Here is a 17076-nt window from a genome sequence, read left to right as displayed (position 1 = left end):
ACACACACACGCACATATATATATATATATATATATATATATTATACTTTCGTAACGATACAGTGCTCGAAAAAAAAATGAGGAAGGAATATAAAAAAATATGAGGAAATAAAAACCAATTTTGTAATAAAACAAAACATTTATGTTATACTTTATTACAAAATATGTATAAAAAAAGAAAGGGAAAGGAAAAGAATAAATTGTGTACTATATATATAAAAGAAAGAGTTACAAAAAAAAAACCCTGTTATTTCGACATAGTAATAAAACTTTGTACGAACTGCTATGTCTCTCCTAATAACTTTTGCTATACAGATCAGTATATATGACTAAAAAGATATTGAAATCATCTTTTTTTTTCCAAAACATCTTAAAAAAATGCTTCTAATATTCAAAAAGAAGTAAGAAGAAGAAATAGATATTTCGAAAACAAATAAAATAAAAAGAGAGAGAGAGTAAGAGAAGCGGAAATCTCATGGTTGAACAGATATGACTCCCGCGGTGACTTTAATTGTTCATTGAAGAAATCGGATCAGATTTCTTCGTAGGTGGAAGAAAAGAAAGATAATAACTGTAATAAAAATATAAAAATATCATCAATAAAATAGGTGATGTGAATTTTTTTTTCCTCCCAAATATTTTGTAAGTTTGACAAAGTTGAAACGTGAATAACCTTGTATAAGACTATTGCGCCAAAAAAAAAATTAGTTTATTCATCTTTCATGAAATAAATTATGTAAGTTTAGTTATTTTTAATAATTTCTACTGTACAATGTTAAGTTAAAGGTCACCAACCTGCGGTCCATGATGATTGATGTGTGGCTCCCGGCCTGCAAATCAAAAACTAACTGGAAAAACTAGCAACAAAAAAAATTAATAAGTAAAAAAACAAATAGCATAAATTTTTTTTTCTAATTTCAATGAACTTTAAAAATTAATGAAATACCAAAATATTGAGATGCTAATTTAAAGAAATTTAAATCTTTCGGCATTTCGATCTTTTAAATTTAAAGTTTCTTCAACCAAAACATTTTTAAAACTATTCAAGGATTTATATAAAAATAAAAGACGTAAATAATTTGTATACTGTTAAAAACTAAATAGAATAAATTAAATAATTTATTAATTTATTTTGCGTGTAAAACGGTAAACGCCTATTGTAGTTTAATTCTATCAAAAATGTCTAGTTGTACTAAATTTCTACTTTCGATTCCAAAAAATATTATGGGCATAGATAGTTTGATAGTTTTCTTTTTTCTCTAACATTAGTAATAATTAAATTATTATCAATTGATGGCACTTCTGTAGAAGATTGTGCACCCCTGGTTTAGCCTTAAGACTACAAAAATCACTATAATTAAAAAAAAAACTAATAACAATTCAACTCTTTTTAACTGACCAAAAGTAAGGTCATTACAGAGCTAATTAAAAAGTAAAACAAGGGCTGTCCTACTTCTATTTTAAACAAAGAGTAGAATCAAGAAACGTTTAGTTTCTTTTCATTCTTCCCATTCATTTATTGTCTTTTCTCGCTCACTTTTTTTGAGAAAACGTGCCGATAAAAGCTCAATTTGTGCTGAATGAAAATTCATATCTTGTTTCTGGCCTACTTTCTTTTCATGACAACCGCCCGCTCGGGTAATAAAAGCAGCAATTCACTTCATCATAAAATAAACACCTCTGCAAAAAAATAAATAAATAAGTAAAATGTTTGAGAGAAACACATACAATTATAGAATTATAGGAGACTGTAAAAGGGGTAACTCGCGTTTTAAAATCATTATTATCTCATTTAGAATTATTAGCACGAAAATGTTTGAGTTCTTTATTTTGTAGTGGCGCCATCTGTTAATTAGTAAAAATATGAAATAAATTTTTTTAATAAAGTGAAGAAGAAAAGAAAGAATTTTTTCGATATATACATAGAGGATGGACAAAATAATGGAAACACTTCTATACTAATAAATTTTTTCATATTTCTCCAGAAATACTTAACGAATTATTGTATTTCTTCAAAAGTGTTTAAATAAGGCGATTTCTCATACATAGCAGTGAAATAACGGAGTCAAAACGTGTTTTGTGAAACCCTAGGGCTCCGTTGAAAATTCACAGCGGTTCGTTAATTAGGGCTTTTTATTTTAACCAGTGATTTATTTTTGAAATCTTAAATAGGCCAGCCTAATTAATTTAATGTTTCGATTATTTTTACAAATTATTCAATGAAATTAAATAACAAAATTAAAATAAAAGAAACTCCGTAGTTAGTTATTCATGTAAAAGTATTTCTCATCGAATTTTAACGTTCAAAATAAAGTATTCAAATTCAAAAGTAAAGAATTATATTTCACCGACAACTATTCTAACAGCTTAAAAAAATCTTCCTCAAAAACCATAATTTAACCTTCTTAATTCAATTTGACTTATGCATGTTGCCGAGAATGACCGAAATTAAGATAATATTGGTAACTTTGGTAAATGTCCGAAATATTTGTTATATCCGATATCATATTAATTTATTCGTTGATACTATTACATATTTTGGATATTTTAATATCTGCTGAGATAGATTAGAAGAAACATCAGTGTTCAGAGTACCGGTTAAATGCATACTGGGCAGTGTCACTGTACCTTGAAAAAAAAAAAAAAAAAAAAAAAAANAAAAAAAAAAAAAAAAAAAAAAAAAAAAAAAAAAAAAAAAAAAAAAAAAACAGTGTAGGGCATACCGGGCAAATTTATACCTGCCAGTAACACTTAACTAGACCTAGTATATATTTCGGACATTTACCAAAGCGACTATATGACTGTCAGCATTCACCGGAAGTCAACAACCACCAATTTCAGTCATTCATAGTAACATATATACATCAAAGACTACTAGACCTAAAGCCATTGCAGACCTATGAATTCAATTGCCTAATGTAAAACCTAATTTTAAGACTTATTGATGAAGCAATAAGTAAATTTCAGTCTTTACTACTAATGTTTCCAAATTAATTGTTGTTGTTGGTTTTTTTTTTTGGCATATTCACAGCTGCTAATAAGCTCTTTTCTAGCATCTGGGTTCCGTCCAAAAAAAGTCGACAGTTTAGGGTTATGTTACCGTACCGCTGTTCTAAAGCAATCGCTTTAGCAAGAATGAGGTAGATTAAAGGTAAAAAACTGGCGGCCCATTTCTAAAAAATTCATTAAAAGGTTGCGCCTCGGCATCGCAGCAAAAGGCGGCCGCTTCGAAGCCAATTAAATTTATTTATAAATAAAAGTCTACTGTTATTATTATTATTTTTTATAACCGTCGTTCAACAACAGACCCAAATTTGTGTTTTACGACTACGGATTTTCAACTCGTAGTCTTGTAATTTTGAATCCAATCCAAAAGTCAAGGGAACTCCTGAATTAAGTATTATGAGAAATTTGTATTCCTGGAGGACTTTTTGATGGAACTAATTAGCATTTCGTTACATGAAGAGGAAAACCAAGAAACTTCCCACAGTTCGCTTAATGACAAGGAGGCTTTAATCCGTTACCCGTCTACAACTAAGGATTTTTTACGTCAGTACTGAGGTCGGTGGGTGCCAGACGTGGAATTTGAATTTTAGCTATTGCTTGTTAGGAGGTGAGCTCCCTATATCTTGAGCCACCACGACCCTGTTATTATTATTTGTTATAATTTGTTAATTTTTCTTCTTTGTTGCAATTTGTTAATTTATTTATTTTTAGTAAAGTTGAAATTGTTTGCGGGTTTGTTTTGCCACAATCTGTACTGTTTGTCCTTACCGCAGTATAAGCAAATTAGGCTCTTTTGCTATTAAACTCCACAATTAACTTGTATGATTAGAATAATCCAGAGGTCTCTTCTTTTTTTTTTTTAACCCACCCAAAGAAGGAAACCTCTCGCTTGTGATTAAAGTTAATCCGGCATATTGGGCAAGTAATTATTATTAATCAGAAAATAGGTTTATATTTGTTTAGTAGTGCTTGAAGCATTGCTCGTCACCTTAATTCATTAATATTTATTACTTGTGGTAATAAAATAAAATTAAAATTATATAATACAATCATCGAAAAAGATAATGTGATATAAAATATATTATTTCGCGTAATTAGACTAATCATTATCATATAGGGGCAACTAAAAGAGAAACTTTTCATGAAAAATTCTGCCTTCTCTTCATTTGCATTTTAAATTTAAAGTTATGAGAAAAGTAAGTTCTGGCATACCTAAAAGAAACAAAAATCAATTGTTAAAAAATGTTTTATTAATTTTTTTTTTAAATAAAAAAATAAAGCGCGAATATGGTCTGTGTTATGTGAGTAACATTAATTATAAATAACTACGAGTCACATGAATTAGGTATCATAGATTCACTATTTATAATAACATGGATCAACTCTAAACCTTTCATACAAAAAAGGTATTCTACTTCCTCCATGCCAACCTATAGAGAATTATATGATCGTAATTTTTTTTTAAATTTAGAATTAAGTTATTAGACTACTAATTAATTTTTTAGACAAGGGTTTCTCGTTTATTTGGTCTGTTTTATAAATCACTGAAATATGTTCGAGTTTTATTGTTTCCAAATTTTAAATTCTAAGTATGTTTGTGTTTCTTTTGGGATGCTGCAGATCTATTATAGTAACTCTAAAAAATAAAAATAAAAATTTAATATACTGACCACCTTAAAATTTGAAATTTGTTTACTTAATTCAAAAAATCAGTTAAATAAGTAGAATTAAACATAACATATTATAAAATTTTAAATGGTTACTTAGTAAATAAGGAATCTTCATTCATGTAATTCTCCGTGAGTTAACATGAAGGAACTAAATGGTCTTCCCATTAAAGAGGATCTTTAAGAAGTGATAAATATTTCTGATTAACAGTAATATTTAGACGTACATGAAGCGCAAAAAGCTCTTAGTTACTTTTTCTTACATTGTATCGCTGCGCAAATATACTTTTTATAATAGGTGTGAAATTGGTATAATAGCTAATATGCAGAATTGACTGCTTTTGCAATATTTAACAAAATTTTCTTTCTAATTTTTTAGAGGTTGAAGATATCACTGCTCAAAACTTTATGGATAAGCTTGACAATGGTGTTATTATTTGCAAACTAGCAAGACTTATTCAGCAGAAAGCGGAAGAATGCAAACGACAGGGACTTGTTACAGGGGTAAGCTCAACATTTTATAATTGTCTGATATTCTCTACATGCATGCCTCAATCACATCTTTGTATCTAAAAATAATACCGGATAATTTTCGATCTAAGAATCTGTAATCTTAATGCGTCAAAAAACACATCCTATACATATCGCTTAATTTATGCCAATAAATTTCTTAATTAAATTCTTAAATTATAACTTTTTTCAGTCTAATCGAAGCTTTAAGACTTACGTCACAGAGTTTCCCCCGAAGCATTAAAATTGAAACAAAAAGTAAATTCCTTTAACTTGTTTATTTTATTTTCAAAATAATCTTTACCAATAGCAATCAATAAGATTACTCACTGCGGATTACATACATTGCGTATATTCCTGGAAGACGAGTTATTTCGTCCGTTGCGATGAAAGAGTTTAGCAATCTACAACTGACGCTTAGGCCTCATCAGTGTTTCTCGAAGCTCTTTTCTCAAAGGGAAATAAGTAGACCATAATTTAAGTTCCTAACACTTAAGGTGGTAAAGATATAAATTTAATACTATATATAGATACCGTCTTGCCGGAAATAATGGATGGGCAAATAACTAAAATATTAAAAAAAAAATTAAAAAAAAAACGTTAATTTGGAGAGATTTTTCCTTCTAGATGAAAACTATCGAAATCAATGAATTATTCTCAATATTTGCAAATTTTTATGAGCCCTGATAAGGTTGCATCAGAAATTTTTTTAAATATTTAAAATTAGATCGCTAATGCTTTTCCCTTTCACAAAACTGTGACTTTTCTTCGTATATACGTTTTGTGTCATTTTCAGAATTAGCCTAGAAGAGAGGCAACTAATGATGTACGTTTGCAAACTCACAGCAGTTATGAAAAGAGCCTCAAAAAATCACTTTATGAGAAGACAAAATCTTCAAAAATCAGCCTTAATTTTATTTTAATATTTTGGATTTTCTGTTATTATTCTGAAATATTACACGATTGTTGTACTACAAGAGCGGTTCCCAGGCTACCCAACAAGCACACGACTTTTGNGCTTACGGCCTTACGTTTGCCGTGAGGTGTGTGCTTACTGGGTATGATACCCAAAATGTATTAACTTCTTTCTGCGGAACCCCGAATAAAGTATATAGTATATAAAAACAATAAGTATATAAGGAGTAATAAAGTAGGAGGAAGTAAGGAAGCACAATAAGGAAGTAATAAAGTATATAAAAACAATGTAAAGTGTTTGAAAAGAAGAAGGAATTTTTTTCCATCGTTTTTCTCATTAATAATCTCAAATTAAGTTTTATTGAATTCACCCTACAAAGCTGTACCTAATTTAATTTTAAATTTATTTCTGGGGTTTATACGCAAGCGAAAATTAAAGAAGTAGACCGGGTTATGATTTTGTTGAAATGAAAGCTGAAAGAACTTTTATAAACAGTTAAAATGGTTACCAGGGAATATTTTTTAAAGAATTCATTTATTTTATTTAGATTTGAGAAGAATGATGAGAAATATAAATAAAAATTTTCATAAATGCAAGTTATTTTCAAAAATAAAATTTTGTTCTTAGAAAAATAATATTTTTCTACACAAAAAAAAAACTTTGCTATTTCTTTTACATTGACATTTTATTTAAAATAATTTCATAAACAACCGAAATATTAAATGAATAATAAATTATTGATTAGATATAAATATAAAGAAGTTTTCAAAAATCATTACCTAGGTAAAAAAAAAATTCCCTAACTCTCGGAACCCTTTTTTTCCTTCCTTAGGGTTCCGTGGAACACCATTTGGGAACCGTTGTACTACACTATTGAAAAGCCAAGTGAACAAATATTGTAATAAATATTTTGATTTTAGTAACACCAGCTCAAGAAAATAAAGCAACAGAATTTTTTTTTTAATTATGATGAATTAGATGGTGTTATAACAATTTATACACTCAAATGTATTTTGAATTCCTTTAGTGCGATGAGGGAGATAGCTGTTCGTTACATTATTTTTCAAATTTTGCTATAAAGTTTCATATACAGCAACTCTTTTTTCCTTTTCGATATTCGCTTTTTTGATCAGTTACTACTGAGAACTCAACTTCACAGATGATGAACAGGGCTCAAAGTTGTCCGGAAATTCATGAAAAGAAAAAAAAAGAAAGGGTCCTTACATGTCATTATGTGTAAATATTAAAAATTTCAATATATGTTGAAAGATTTTTGTATTTTTCTTTAACATAATTGAAGAAATTTCAAATTCAGAAATTTTGTTATATGCTGTGAAACAAAGTATATAACAAAATGAATGCCAATCTTCATAGCGTGACAAGTATGGTATTAGTTTACATCCGTTGTTAGAAACAATTACTCTTGATAGAATATTCCATGTGGGAAAAATGTATATAAAGTTCTTATAGCTCTTTTCCCCCTCCGTCGCCAAATCATACTCTACTGATTTTCAGGAGAGAATCCACGTATTTTCCCACTAATTAAAGAATTTCCGTATTTATTCTATATTCTCCCACTTTAATATATGTATATATGTACATGGAAAAAAAACGCAAAACTTTTGTTTTTTTATTTAAAAAAAGAAAAAAGACAGATTTTTTTAAAAAATGTTTCTTTTTTTTAATTAAGTGCAAGAACAACTGAAACTATGACCAATTGTATATCTGCGAATCCATGTTGGTATCCTAGAAATTGCTCCCATTAGAGAATCAGCATCCTTTACTTGTCCTTAAATTTGGTGGCAATTTAGTCCTTAATTTTTATATTCAGAACTTCCAGTCCTGGGAGAAGCAAAGGAAATGAGACATTTCATATCCTTTTTCACTTAGCTTAGGATCCTCATATTCAAAACATGACCTCACAACTTTTCACTTTCAAATAGCAATAGATCACTAATAGACCTTGGGACACTCCTGTTTTCAATCCTTGGTATCCCAAAACGCCGCGACACTCCTTGCAAATCCATAAGGTGTAAACAATTAGCATTATGGTTGTATTCAAAGCTGAAATTTCTTTGCACTTTTTAAATATTAGCTGTTCATCACTTTGCTGTTTTTAATATGTATATATTCATATTCTAGCCTGTCCCATCGGTTCGGTTTAAATGTTGGGAAAATGCAAAATCGGAATCTTTCTACGCTCGTGATAATGCTGATAACTTCATAAGATGGTGCCGAAAATTTGGAGTACATGAAGCGGTCATTTTTGAATCAGATGGTCTAGGTATGTTATTTATCACTGCTAAATATTTTTAATTCTGCTGTTTCTGATGAAGTTAACTTTTAATAAAATATGATTTGATCTGCACAATGTGGATGACTTGATTCTCAACATAAAAGTGTATTTTTTACTTGTAATAATCGTTAAGTTTGGAAAATTATATTTGCGTAATATGCTTCATGCGTTTTATAATGAAATAAGCTATTATACATGAATTAACCGAACATGCAATTTTTGAAAGCAATTGCAAACAATTAGACCAATTTTTGAATTATAAAAGAAGAAGAAAACATATGTCTGATAAGATTATAATTTGTTCCCTTTAATAATACGTAAAATTGACTTAATATTGAGATATCATATACTATTTTGTATTTTTCCGCAGACGTGAACGAATGTCTTCTCTGTAATTGGTACCTCATACCAGCTATCCCAAAAATGACTGTCCCGCAGTGGATTCATGGTAAAGACACGGTTCCCAATAGAACCCCGAACTCAAGCATCACTGGCTGTAACAGTGCCAATTTTATGATTAATTATCGAAATTATTTGCGAAGCTCATCAACAGGTGGCGCTGCCAGCAGAGAAAATTGATATAACATTTTCTGCTGCTTATCAACCCATTCTAAATTAAATTTATGCTCTGGTGTCTGTTAATTTTGCCCTCAGCTGCTGTTATTCTGAAAACATCCCACTTAGTCACGCATTTTCTAGCGAAACTCATAACTAGTCTTAAAATTTTGTCTTCTTAAATTGTTTTTTTTTTTTTTTTCAAATCGTCTTTCAATTTTGGGACAACTGGTAACATAAGAACAGAACAGTACTTAAGTGTGGCCATTCTACTTTCTGTGTTTTCATTAGGATTCCCTCACTATTTGGCCATCCAAACACTTAGGGGGAAGAAAGCGGTTTGGTTTGTGTAAACTAAAAATTAGTAGTAGTTTATTTACGTCGCACTAGAGCTGCCCAACGGTCTATTGGCTTCGGACTGGAAAACATTTCTGAGAATGATCCGAAGACATGCCATCACAAAATCTGATCCTCTGCAGAGAAGATGGCACCCCCTCTTCGGTAACCCAACGACCTAGGCGCGAAGTCGAGCACTTCCCGGTAGAACAGTTTAACGAGCACCAATACCGCACACCCTCGTCTCTTCACAGGCTGATCAAAGTGGTAAATTATCCGCACACAGACTTCATTCAGTGATGCCTGACTTCGAGAGTAAAATAAATAAATAAAGCATAGAAATTAGAAAGTATAACTTCTGTAACTTATTTCTATCCTCACTGTTTTATTATGTTTTGGTTTGTATCATATTTTATCTCTTTTAATGAAAATATCACAACACGTTTTTTTTTTTTGAAGTCTTACACACTCAGCCAAGAACAGTGGTGTTATGCTTATTAGAGCTGGGTCGTATCGCTTCCAAATACGCCATCGAGCCACCAGGTTTGATCCAACTTGAAAAGGAGATCGATGAACAGGAAGATGATCGCTCCTCCGATGGTCTTAGCTCTCTGTCGACTGGATCTTCTCCTACTCTAGTACGCAGTCGGACGGAATCTGCTCTCTCGATGACTTCATCGAATTTATCCAGCAGTCTAATGAGTCCGACCACTCCTGACAGTGGTATAGCCCACTACAATAACATGAGGCCTAGGAATAGGTTGTCGTACACGCCACCGACTTCCAAAGAACAGAAAAAACGAACGAAGCCCTCAGAATTAGATAAAAAGGTTTGCTTCGTACTTATATCATTCATCATTAGTTTACACATACTACTATGCAATTTATTTATAAAAGCCCAAAATTCTGCTTACAGTTTTATTAAATTCAAATGTGCATTCACTTTTTTTTATTATTATTATTGTTAGTAAAAAAAATAATAAGTATGTCTTCACTTCTTCAATAAATTGGAACAGTAACTTAAAAAGTGAAAGAGTTTAAGCAGTTAAAAAATTCGGAAGTCTAGTTCTGATTTAGACTGCGGATCGTTAACTGGGGTTACTTTAACCAAACAGTCAGAAAAAAACAGTTCTATTTCTTAACAGTAATAAACGAAAGAATTGAAGAGAAATTTTTGATTTAAAAAAATAAAATGCACTCTAATTTAGAAAGATTTTTTGCTTTTTAGAAATGTTGTTCTAGAAGCTACATGGGTGATATTGTATAACATTACAAGATCTCTAATTCAGCAAAAAATATTTTATATGTTCAATTACTTGTAGCCTCTAGCACAGTGTAAAGAATTGAGAAAGTTAAACTATTTACGAAAATACTATCATAAAATGTGACAAAAACTTGTCCCAATAAGTTTTCATTTTAGTTCAAAAACATTTCTTTTTTACTAGTAGCTGCCCCAGATAGTTGCGAATAAATATGTTACTTTTTACAAATATCAAATTTGTTAAAGGTACCCCAAAGAAACTGAGAAATTCTATATTTAATTAAAAAATGCATAAATTAAATTAAATGCAATGTATTTAAATAAAACCATTATAAATAGACTTTACTTTAAAAACAGTTTTATCGTGGATTTTACAATCGAAAAAACGCCTCACGTAAAAGAATGCTTAGTGTTCGCACCAGTAATGAAAATTTAGTGGTCCAATAGGACCACCTAGGTATTCATTTACTGGTCTAAAAAATTAATATGGTAACAAACTTGAGAAAAATCGATCTTTACATAATTCCTGTTGTGCGTTAAAATTATTTATTGCCATCTATTACACCCTAAAACTAATTAGCTTCATTATCCCATAATGATCAAAGATTGGTAGTTATTAAAATCAAGCGTAAAAAACAGGGCTCGAAAAACAGCCCGTCCTCGGCGGTCAAAAATTCCCCGTGGACAACAAATTTCTAGAATCCGACGTCTGCAGCGCCTCACTTCTAAAATGACCCTCTAATCTAGAAATACAGCAACATACAGCTCATGGTGGAATTGATGTTTTCTCTGTCTCCCGTACTGCAGCGTTTGAAAGGGACTTTTCAGCAATGAACTTACAAAAAAAAAAAATAATAACGTTACGTACTGGTGTTAAACAAGAAGCGTTAAACACAATTATGAACATCTACCTAAATGGAAAACCCCTTTCAGATTTCTATGCAGAAACCTCTGTAAATCATTGGCTTGATTGTGGAACTGGCAAACGTCATATTTGATTCATTTCAAAAGCGCAGTACCCTCGGATAAATTGACATTCCAGATAACTTGACCTTTGTCATTTAAATTATTTCATAAAGGAAATACTAGGTCACTATTAGTAACCTAGTATATACTATATAATGTAATGCGTATTACTGCATAATGTAATCCTAGTAACTACTAATTCATTGTGCAATTTATGTAAATGTTTGTAATAAATAAGAGAAATTATATTTTTATTTATTTAGAAGCGACGGGTTAGTTTCAAAGGAGGACGGGTACATTGTTGGACAAGCCGTCCTCGGGGACGGGTAAAATTTCTGGGTTTTTTCGAGCCCTGGTAAAAAAGCCAAAATAATATTAGTAAATCGATTCAACAAAAAGATTAAAATGCTGAGATCAAATAAATAAATAAATGAAGAAAACAGAGAAGGTAAGAACTAACAAAATATTGTGCTAAAAATTATAAAAATGTTAAATAGAGTAAATTCTAAAAAGAGAGAAAAACAATATTTTATTAATGAACAATTTTACTGCCAGTACATGAATGCAAAACACAGCGTGTAAATTTGAAATTAAACATTTAAATTTTAAAAAAAATTGTCACAGACACTTTCTGTTATGCCATTTGAATACCACACGTTTGAATTCCATTCCACGCAAAGAACAATAAAATTAGTACAGCATATTTTAAAATGCATGGAATTCGATGCAAGATGCTATTATTCGTTACTATTTTAAATAATTATTTATTATGGGTTGAAAAATTTAAATAAGTTAGAAAACGTTTAAATCATTTTAAATTCCGTAGTTTTCAAATAAAAAAATAAAATGTGTACGAAATCGATCTTGAAATTTCCTACTGAAATAACTTTACTCAGCTTTTATAACGTATCGTTTTGCAAAGATAAATATGCTGTTCGCTGGCTAGGAGATAAAAAAAATTCTAGCGCGTTCCGAACGTCATCGCGCTAATAAGCTTCTTCATTAATTTTCTATGGACCGAGTTAGCGAGTTCGGCAGGGTGCTGGACTCACGTTCGTGAGAACGGGAGTTCGAATCCAGTCAGCCGAAAACTTCCCGTGTGGTAAATGGTGACAGGTACATGTCAAATCTGTCAGGTCACAATATCCTCCGTGTTCCCTTAACAGTTCTTCGCGTTTCCATAAAAAATTATACCTCTGGCGATACTGAATTGGACATAGATCGTTCTCTGGTTTACGTCAAAATTAGATCTGTGGATGAATGAATGGGTCAGCCCTATAAACGTGTGTGACGTATGGGTGTGGCAGAAGACGAATTCTTGGCCATTGATGGCGTCACTAGAACAATCACCCTCCTTACCTTAATGGTCTATGACAATAACAACAGCTATGCAATTTTGAGTAGAACTTATGGCTTGATCAGTATGTGTAGATATGATAGTTTTACAGATGATTATCTCTACTGTCCAGTTGTATGTAATATAGTGCTAATTTATTTTAATCCTTGATAGGTAATGAAGATTGCCAGCAATGTCTGCAAAGATAGTAAAACTGAAATCACTAGAATATCAGAAGGGAAATATTGTATTGGAGGAAAAAATGTTTTTGTTCGTGTAAGTTCTATTTATAGTGCATTTCATGCATTTATTTCTTATTGCATTAAATAAATATTCGTCGTTAATGAAATAAAAATAATAATTTTATAACTTCTTTGCAAGTTTTTAGTGAGTAGAAAAAGGTGAAGAAAAATACTAAAAGTTTTTTTGTAATTCTTCGCAGTTTGTTGATTTTATTTTTAAACAAAATTAAAAACTCAACTCGTAGGCTGTGACTGAATCTTGAAACTTAAGAACATAAGAATGGCTATTATCTCCATAGTTTTCTTCTGAAAAGCAAGGTCCGGGCAGATTTTTCACCGTAATTTTACATAATTAATGAATTAAATAGTAATGGTAGTTTATTTATCTAGTATTATTTTAAGCTTCTAATGTTCTAATAAATATATAAGAAGTAGTTGTCTGAATGCTTTTTAAAAAAAAATTTGGATACAACAAAAAATATTGTATTTTAAAAAAATATATATTTCAATGTTTTAAAAGGAAATTATTGTAATTTACGGACTATCAGATTTATAACCAGGTGGCAAGGATATTTAACATATACTGTTAAAATATCAAGACGTGTATATGAAATCATTCTTTCTGACACTATTTATCATTGATTGCTTGATCAGGAAACTGGTTTCTTAGAAATTACCGATTTAATCTCATTGATCATAATTGATTAAATTAAATATATATTGAGTGAGCGACATTAATAGTACAGGCCTAAGTTTTCGTGTCTCGTACAGTTATTTCCATCCATTACAGTAATATGACTGTTACTATAAAAAGTGTTTACTAATATGCTTTTCTGTAAATTCTTTTGTAGCTTTTAAATGGTAAACACGTGATGGTGCGTGTTGGCGGTGGTTGGGATACTCTGGAGCATTTCCTGTCCAGACATGAACCTTGCCAAGTCATTGTTGTTAACAGAAAGCCTTCACTGTCAGATGAATACATCTCATTGGCCTGCAATGGCTCCCCTGATTCTTTCCTTCACATAAGAGCCAAATACAAGAGTCCACTCTCAACACCAACTACGCCAGAATTTAAAAACTATTGATCTCAACTATCAGAAAACGTGATTGTCTTTACTAGTGAAACCTCATACATGTTTAGATTTAAAGCGACTAAAACAGTTTTTGCCAAATGACTTTAATTGTAGTTGTTCTTTATTGTGATTAGCATTTAATCTTTAATACATAGCCAAATTAGTGTTAAATATTTATATAAAAGACGTTCAATTTTCTTTCTAAAGTTTAAGGATTATTTTTTGTACTTGTACAAAACTGTTTCTATAAAAAAATTTTGTAACTAAATATATTTTAAATACATTGAGGGTCATTTATATTTTAATTTAACTATTATTTTCTGTACTTATCTGTTAATATTCTGAAGCAATTGCTATAAATGAGGTTAGTAAGATTTGACTGATCATTATACTTTGTATAATTATTTATGAAGATGTGATTTAATCACTTGTAATATAGATTGATGTCATTTAACAATAACAATCAAGCATGCTTTTTTTTTTTTTTTGAAAAATAAGCTAATTTTATTTTTAGAGAATGCAAAATTACTAACTAAGGGTAAAATAATAGATTCAAACACTGCCATTCTTAATAGGAAAATAAAAGAATATAAAACCATAAGAAATCAATGCATGCTTGTCTTCCTTATAAATCAATTGATTCAATAGTCAATTAATAAAATATTTTTATCTATAGAAAAATTATGTTAAATTTATATTTTACTTTTATTCAAAGATTACCTTTTTGCCATTAGGAAGATTTAGTAAACGACAATCACGTTTATGAAAATAATGCCACATTTGATAACGAACAAATTGTGATCAGTGATTATTTTCCTTCATTTTTTTTTAACAGTTATGCTTTCATAATTGCTTGGTAGAATAAGATATTTTCACAGAAGATTCTTGTAGATGATACATGAAAAATAACATTGTACATAAAGATGTCAAAGATACTTTTCCTGTATACGACTTTGCCATACATTGTAAAAATTAACATTCCTCCTTGAACACTTTAGTTTGTACAAACATGGATTAGTGTATAATTTGTGTCTGTTTGTGTACATATTCTGCTTATGGAAAGTGATATTTTTTGCTCTGTTTAATTGATGTTATATATGTTATTTCACATTTACTGCTTACTATTTTAATTAACAATAACTAGTGACATTTTATAATTTTCTTATCTAATAATCAAGAATTTTTTATGGGTTATATTGCTTTTCTGATGACATTCTTAATTTGTATACTAGTTAACATATTAGAACTACACACTAAAAAAAATAATAATAACTGTTTATAAAAACTATTAAAAATTAAGTATAGTACAGCTTTCAGGAGAACTTCTTTCAGACTTCAGCCTCGCGTCGTGGCGGGTACCATGGTTATGAGAAAAAAAAAATCGAATAGGGGTGTGGGGTGAATAGTTTTGCCTTGATCTTGGCATAGGTCAGCGTGAGTAAACCAATCAACACCTTCATTCCTCCTTTGCACCCCTGTTAGAAATGTGTTCTTGCTTGTTACCATAGCAGCAGACAGTCCCAGACATTTAGCCTGGAGTTCTCCTCAAAGCCGCACTATAGTAGATTTTAAATTAATCAAAATACAGAGATAATAATTTTCAATCACATGAAGGAACATAAAGATATTTGCTGTTTCAACTATTCATAAATAAATAAAAGATATCATCAACTTCTCGCTAAAATGCATGTTGTGCATAGATTTTTAAAACAAAACTGAATGGAATGTAGGGTTTCTAAGAGAAAAAAGTTTTAATTTAATTAGTTCACTCTCTCACATATAACATGATTGCATTTTTATTTTTAAATATTTTAAATGCTATCAATGGATTTAATCTTACTTCAGTCCTGAAATAATACATGTAGGAAACTTCCTAATAATAATAAATACAGCTATCTGCAATGTATTTTTTAAGGTAAATTAGAAACATTTAAATACAATTCGATTTCAAAAATCAATCTTTTCCTATTTTGAAGTTTAATGGATGTTTGAACATTTTCTTTCAAACTAAAATTGTAAAGTTTTAGCTTTAGTAGGTTTTTAGGGTAAATTTTCCCACGATTTCTTCAACCCACTGGCGGTTTAGCAAAAGGGCAAGATTGGGAGAATGTTTCTCCCCGATGCACTATTTCCCTATCGAATAACATAGAAAAACCGGTTTTGCTATACAGTGAAGACTGCAGGTTAAAATACGACTTTTTACGTGCAGTGGGTTAAACTATCTACTATGTAAATTATATGTCTCATTGGGAATCTATTTAAAAATTTCAGTAGTAAATGTAAGAAAAATCCTTTATTAGAAAGTCCTACACTAAATTAAACAACAAAAAAAAACGTAATTGAAAATAGCAAATTTGGTACATTTCACTGATCATGTTTGCAATTGCACATCTCATTAAAATTAACACATTAACTATAGTAATATTTATGGAAAGTTTAAAATATGCATGCTTAATATGTATTTACATGATGAAAGATAATATTAATAAAATTTATCACCAAGGCTCTTGGAATAAAATGTGTAGATCTCAGTATCATAATAAACTATTCATCACATGTTCATTATAGCATATTGACATTGAATTTAAAAAAATTCATAATAGGTTTATAAGTAGTAAGTCTGATACATATCAGTTCAAAATTTCTTACATGACTTTTTCTTTATATGTTATTTTAATCTTGTTTTCTGTATTTGTCTTGTCCTCACAAAGAGCTTAGTACAAAATTGTTTAGCTGATAACTTTTCTTGTAAAAAGCAAAAAAGAATTTTGTTTTCTTTATTTTTGAATTTCGTGGAATAAAATAATTATTGACAGACTTGTTTGATCATTTAAAAATTAATATGTATCATAGTAGCTTATTTTTGTGGTAGAAATTAACACTGTAAAAATGCATACAAATAGAGCTTTTTC

The 17076-nt window shown here is 30.0% G+C and overlaps 1 protein-coding gene across 7 annotated transcripts in view; it reads left to right on the top strand.

The window, feature by feature from the left end:
• LOC107438242 (growth arrest-specific protein 2) overlaps positions 1–16981 on the top strand; it is a 187550-nt gene extending 170569 nt beyond the window's left edge. For all 7 annotated transcript variants that reach the window (XM_071179981.1, XM_071179984.1, XM_071179983.1 and 4 more), the window contains 5 exons: positions 5053–5177; positions 8242–8383; positions 9746–10116; positions 13024–13125; positions 13943–16981. In XM_071179981.1, the coding sequence (XP_071036082.1) occupies positions 5053–5177; positions 8242–8383; positions 9746–10116; positions 13024–13125; positions 13943–14176 (974 nt within the window). In that variant the 3' untranslated portion in view covers positions 14177–16981. The remainder of the gene's footprint in view (positions 1–5052; positions 5178–8241; positions 8384–9745; positions 10117–13023; positions 13126–13942) is intronic.
• Positions 16982–17076: the final 95 nt, after the last annotated feature.

The sequence above is a fragment of the Parasteatoda tepidariorum genome, chromosome 4, assembly GCF_043381705.1.
Source record: "Parasteatoda tepidariorum isolate YZ-2023 chromosome 4, CAS_Ptep_4.0, whole genome shotgun sequence".
Lineage (NCBI taxonomy): Eukaryota > Metazoa > Arthropoda > Arachnida > Araneae > Theridiidae > Parasteatoda > Parasteatoda tepidariorum.
This window is presented reverse-complemented; position numbering and strand designations above follow the sequence as displayed.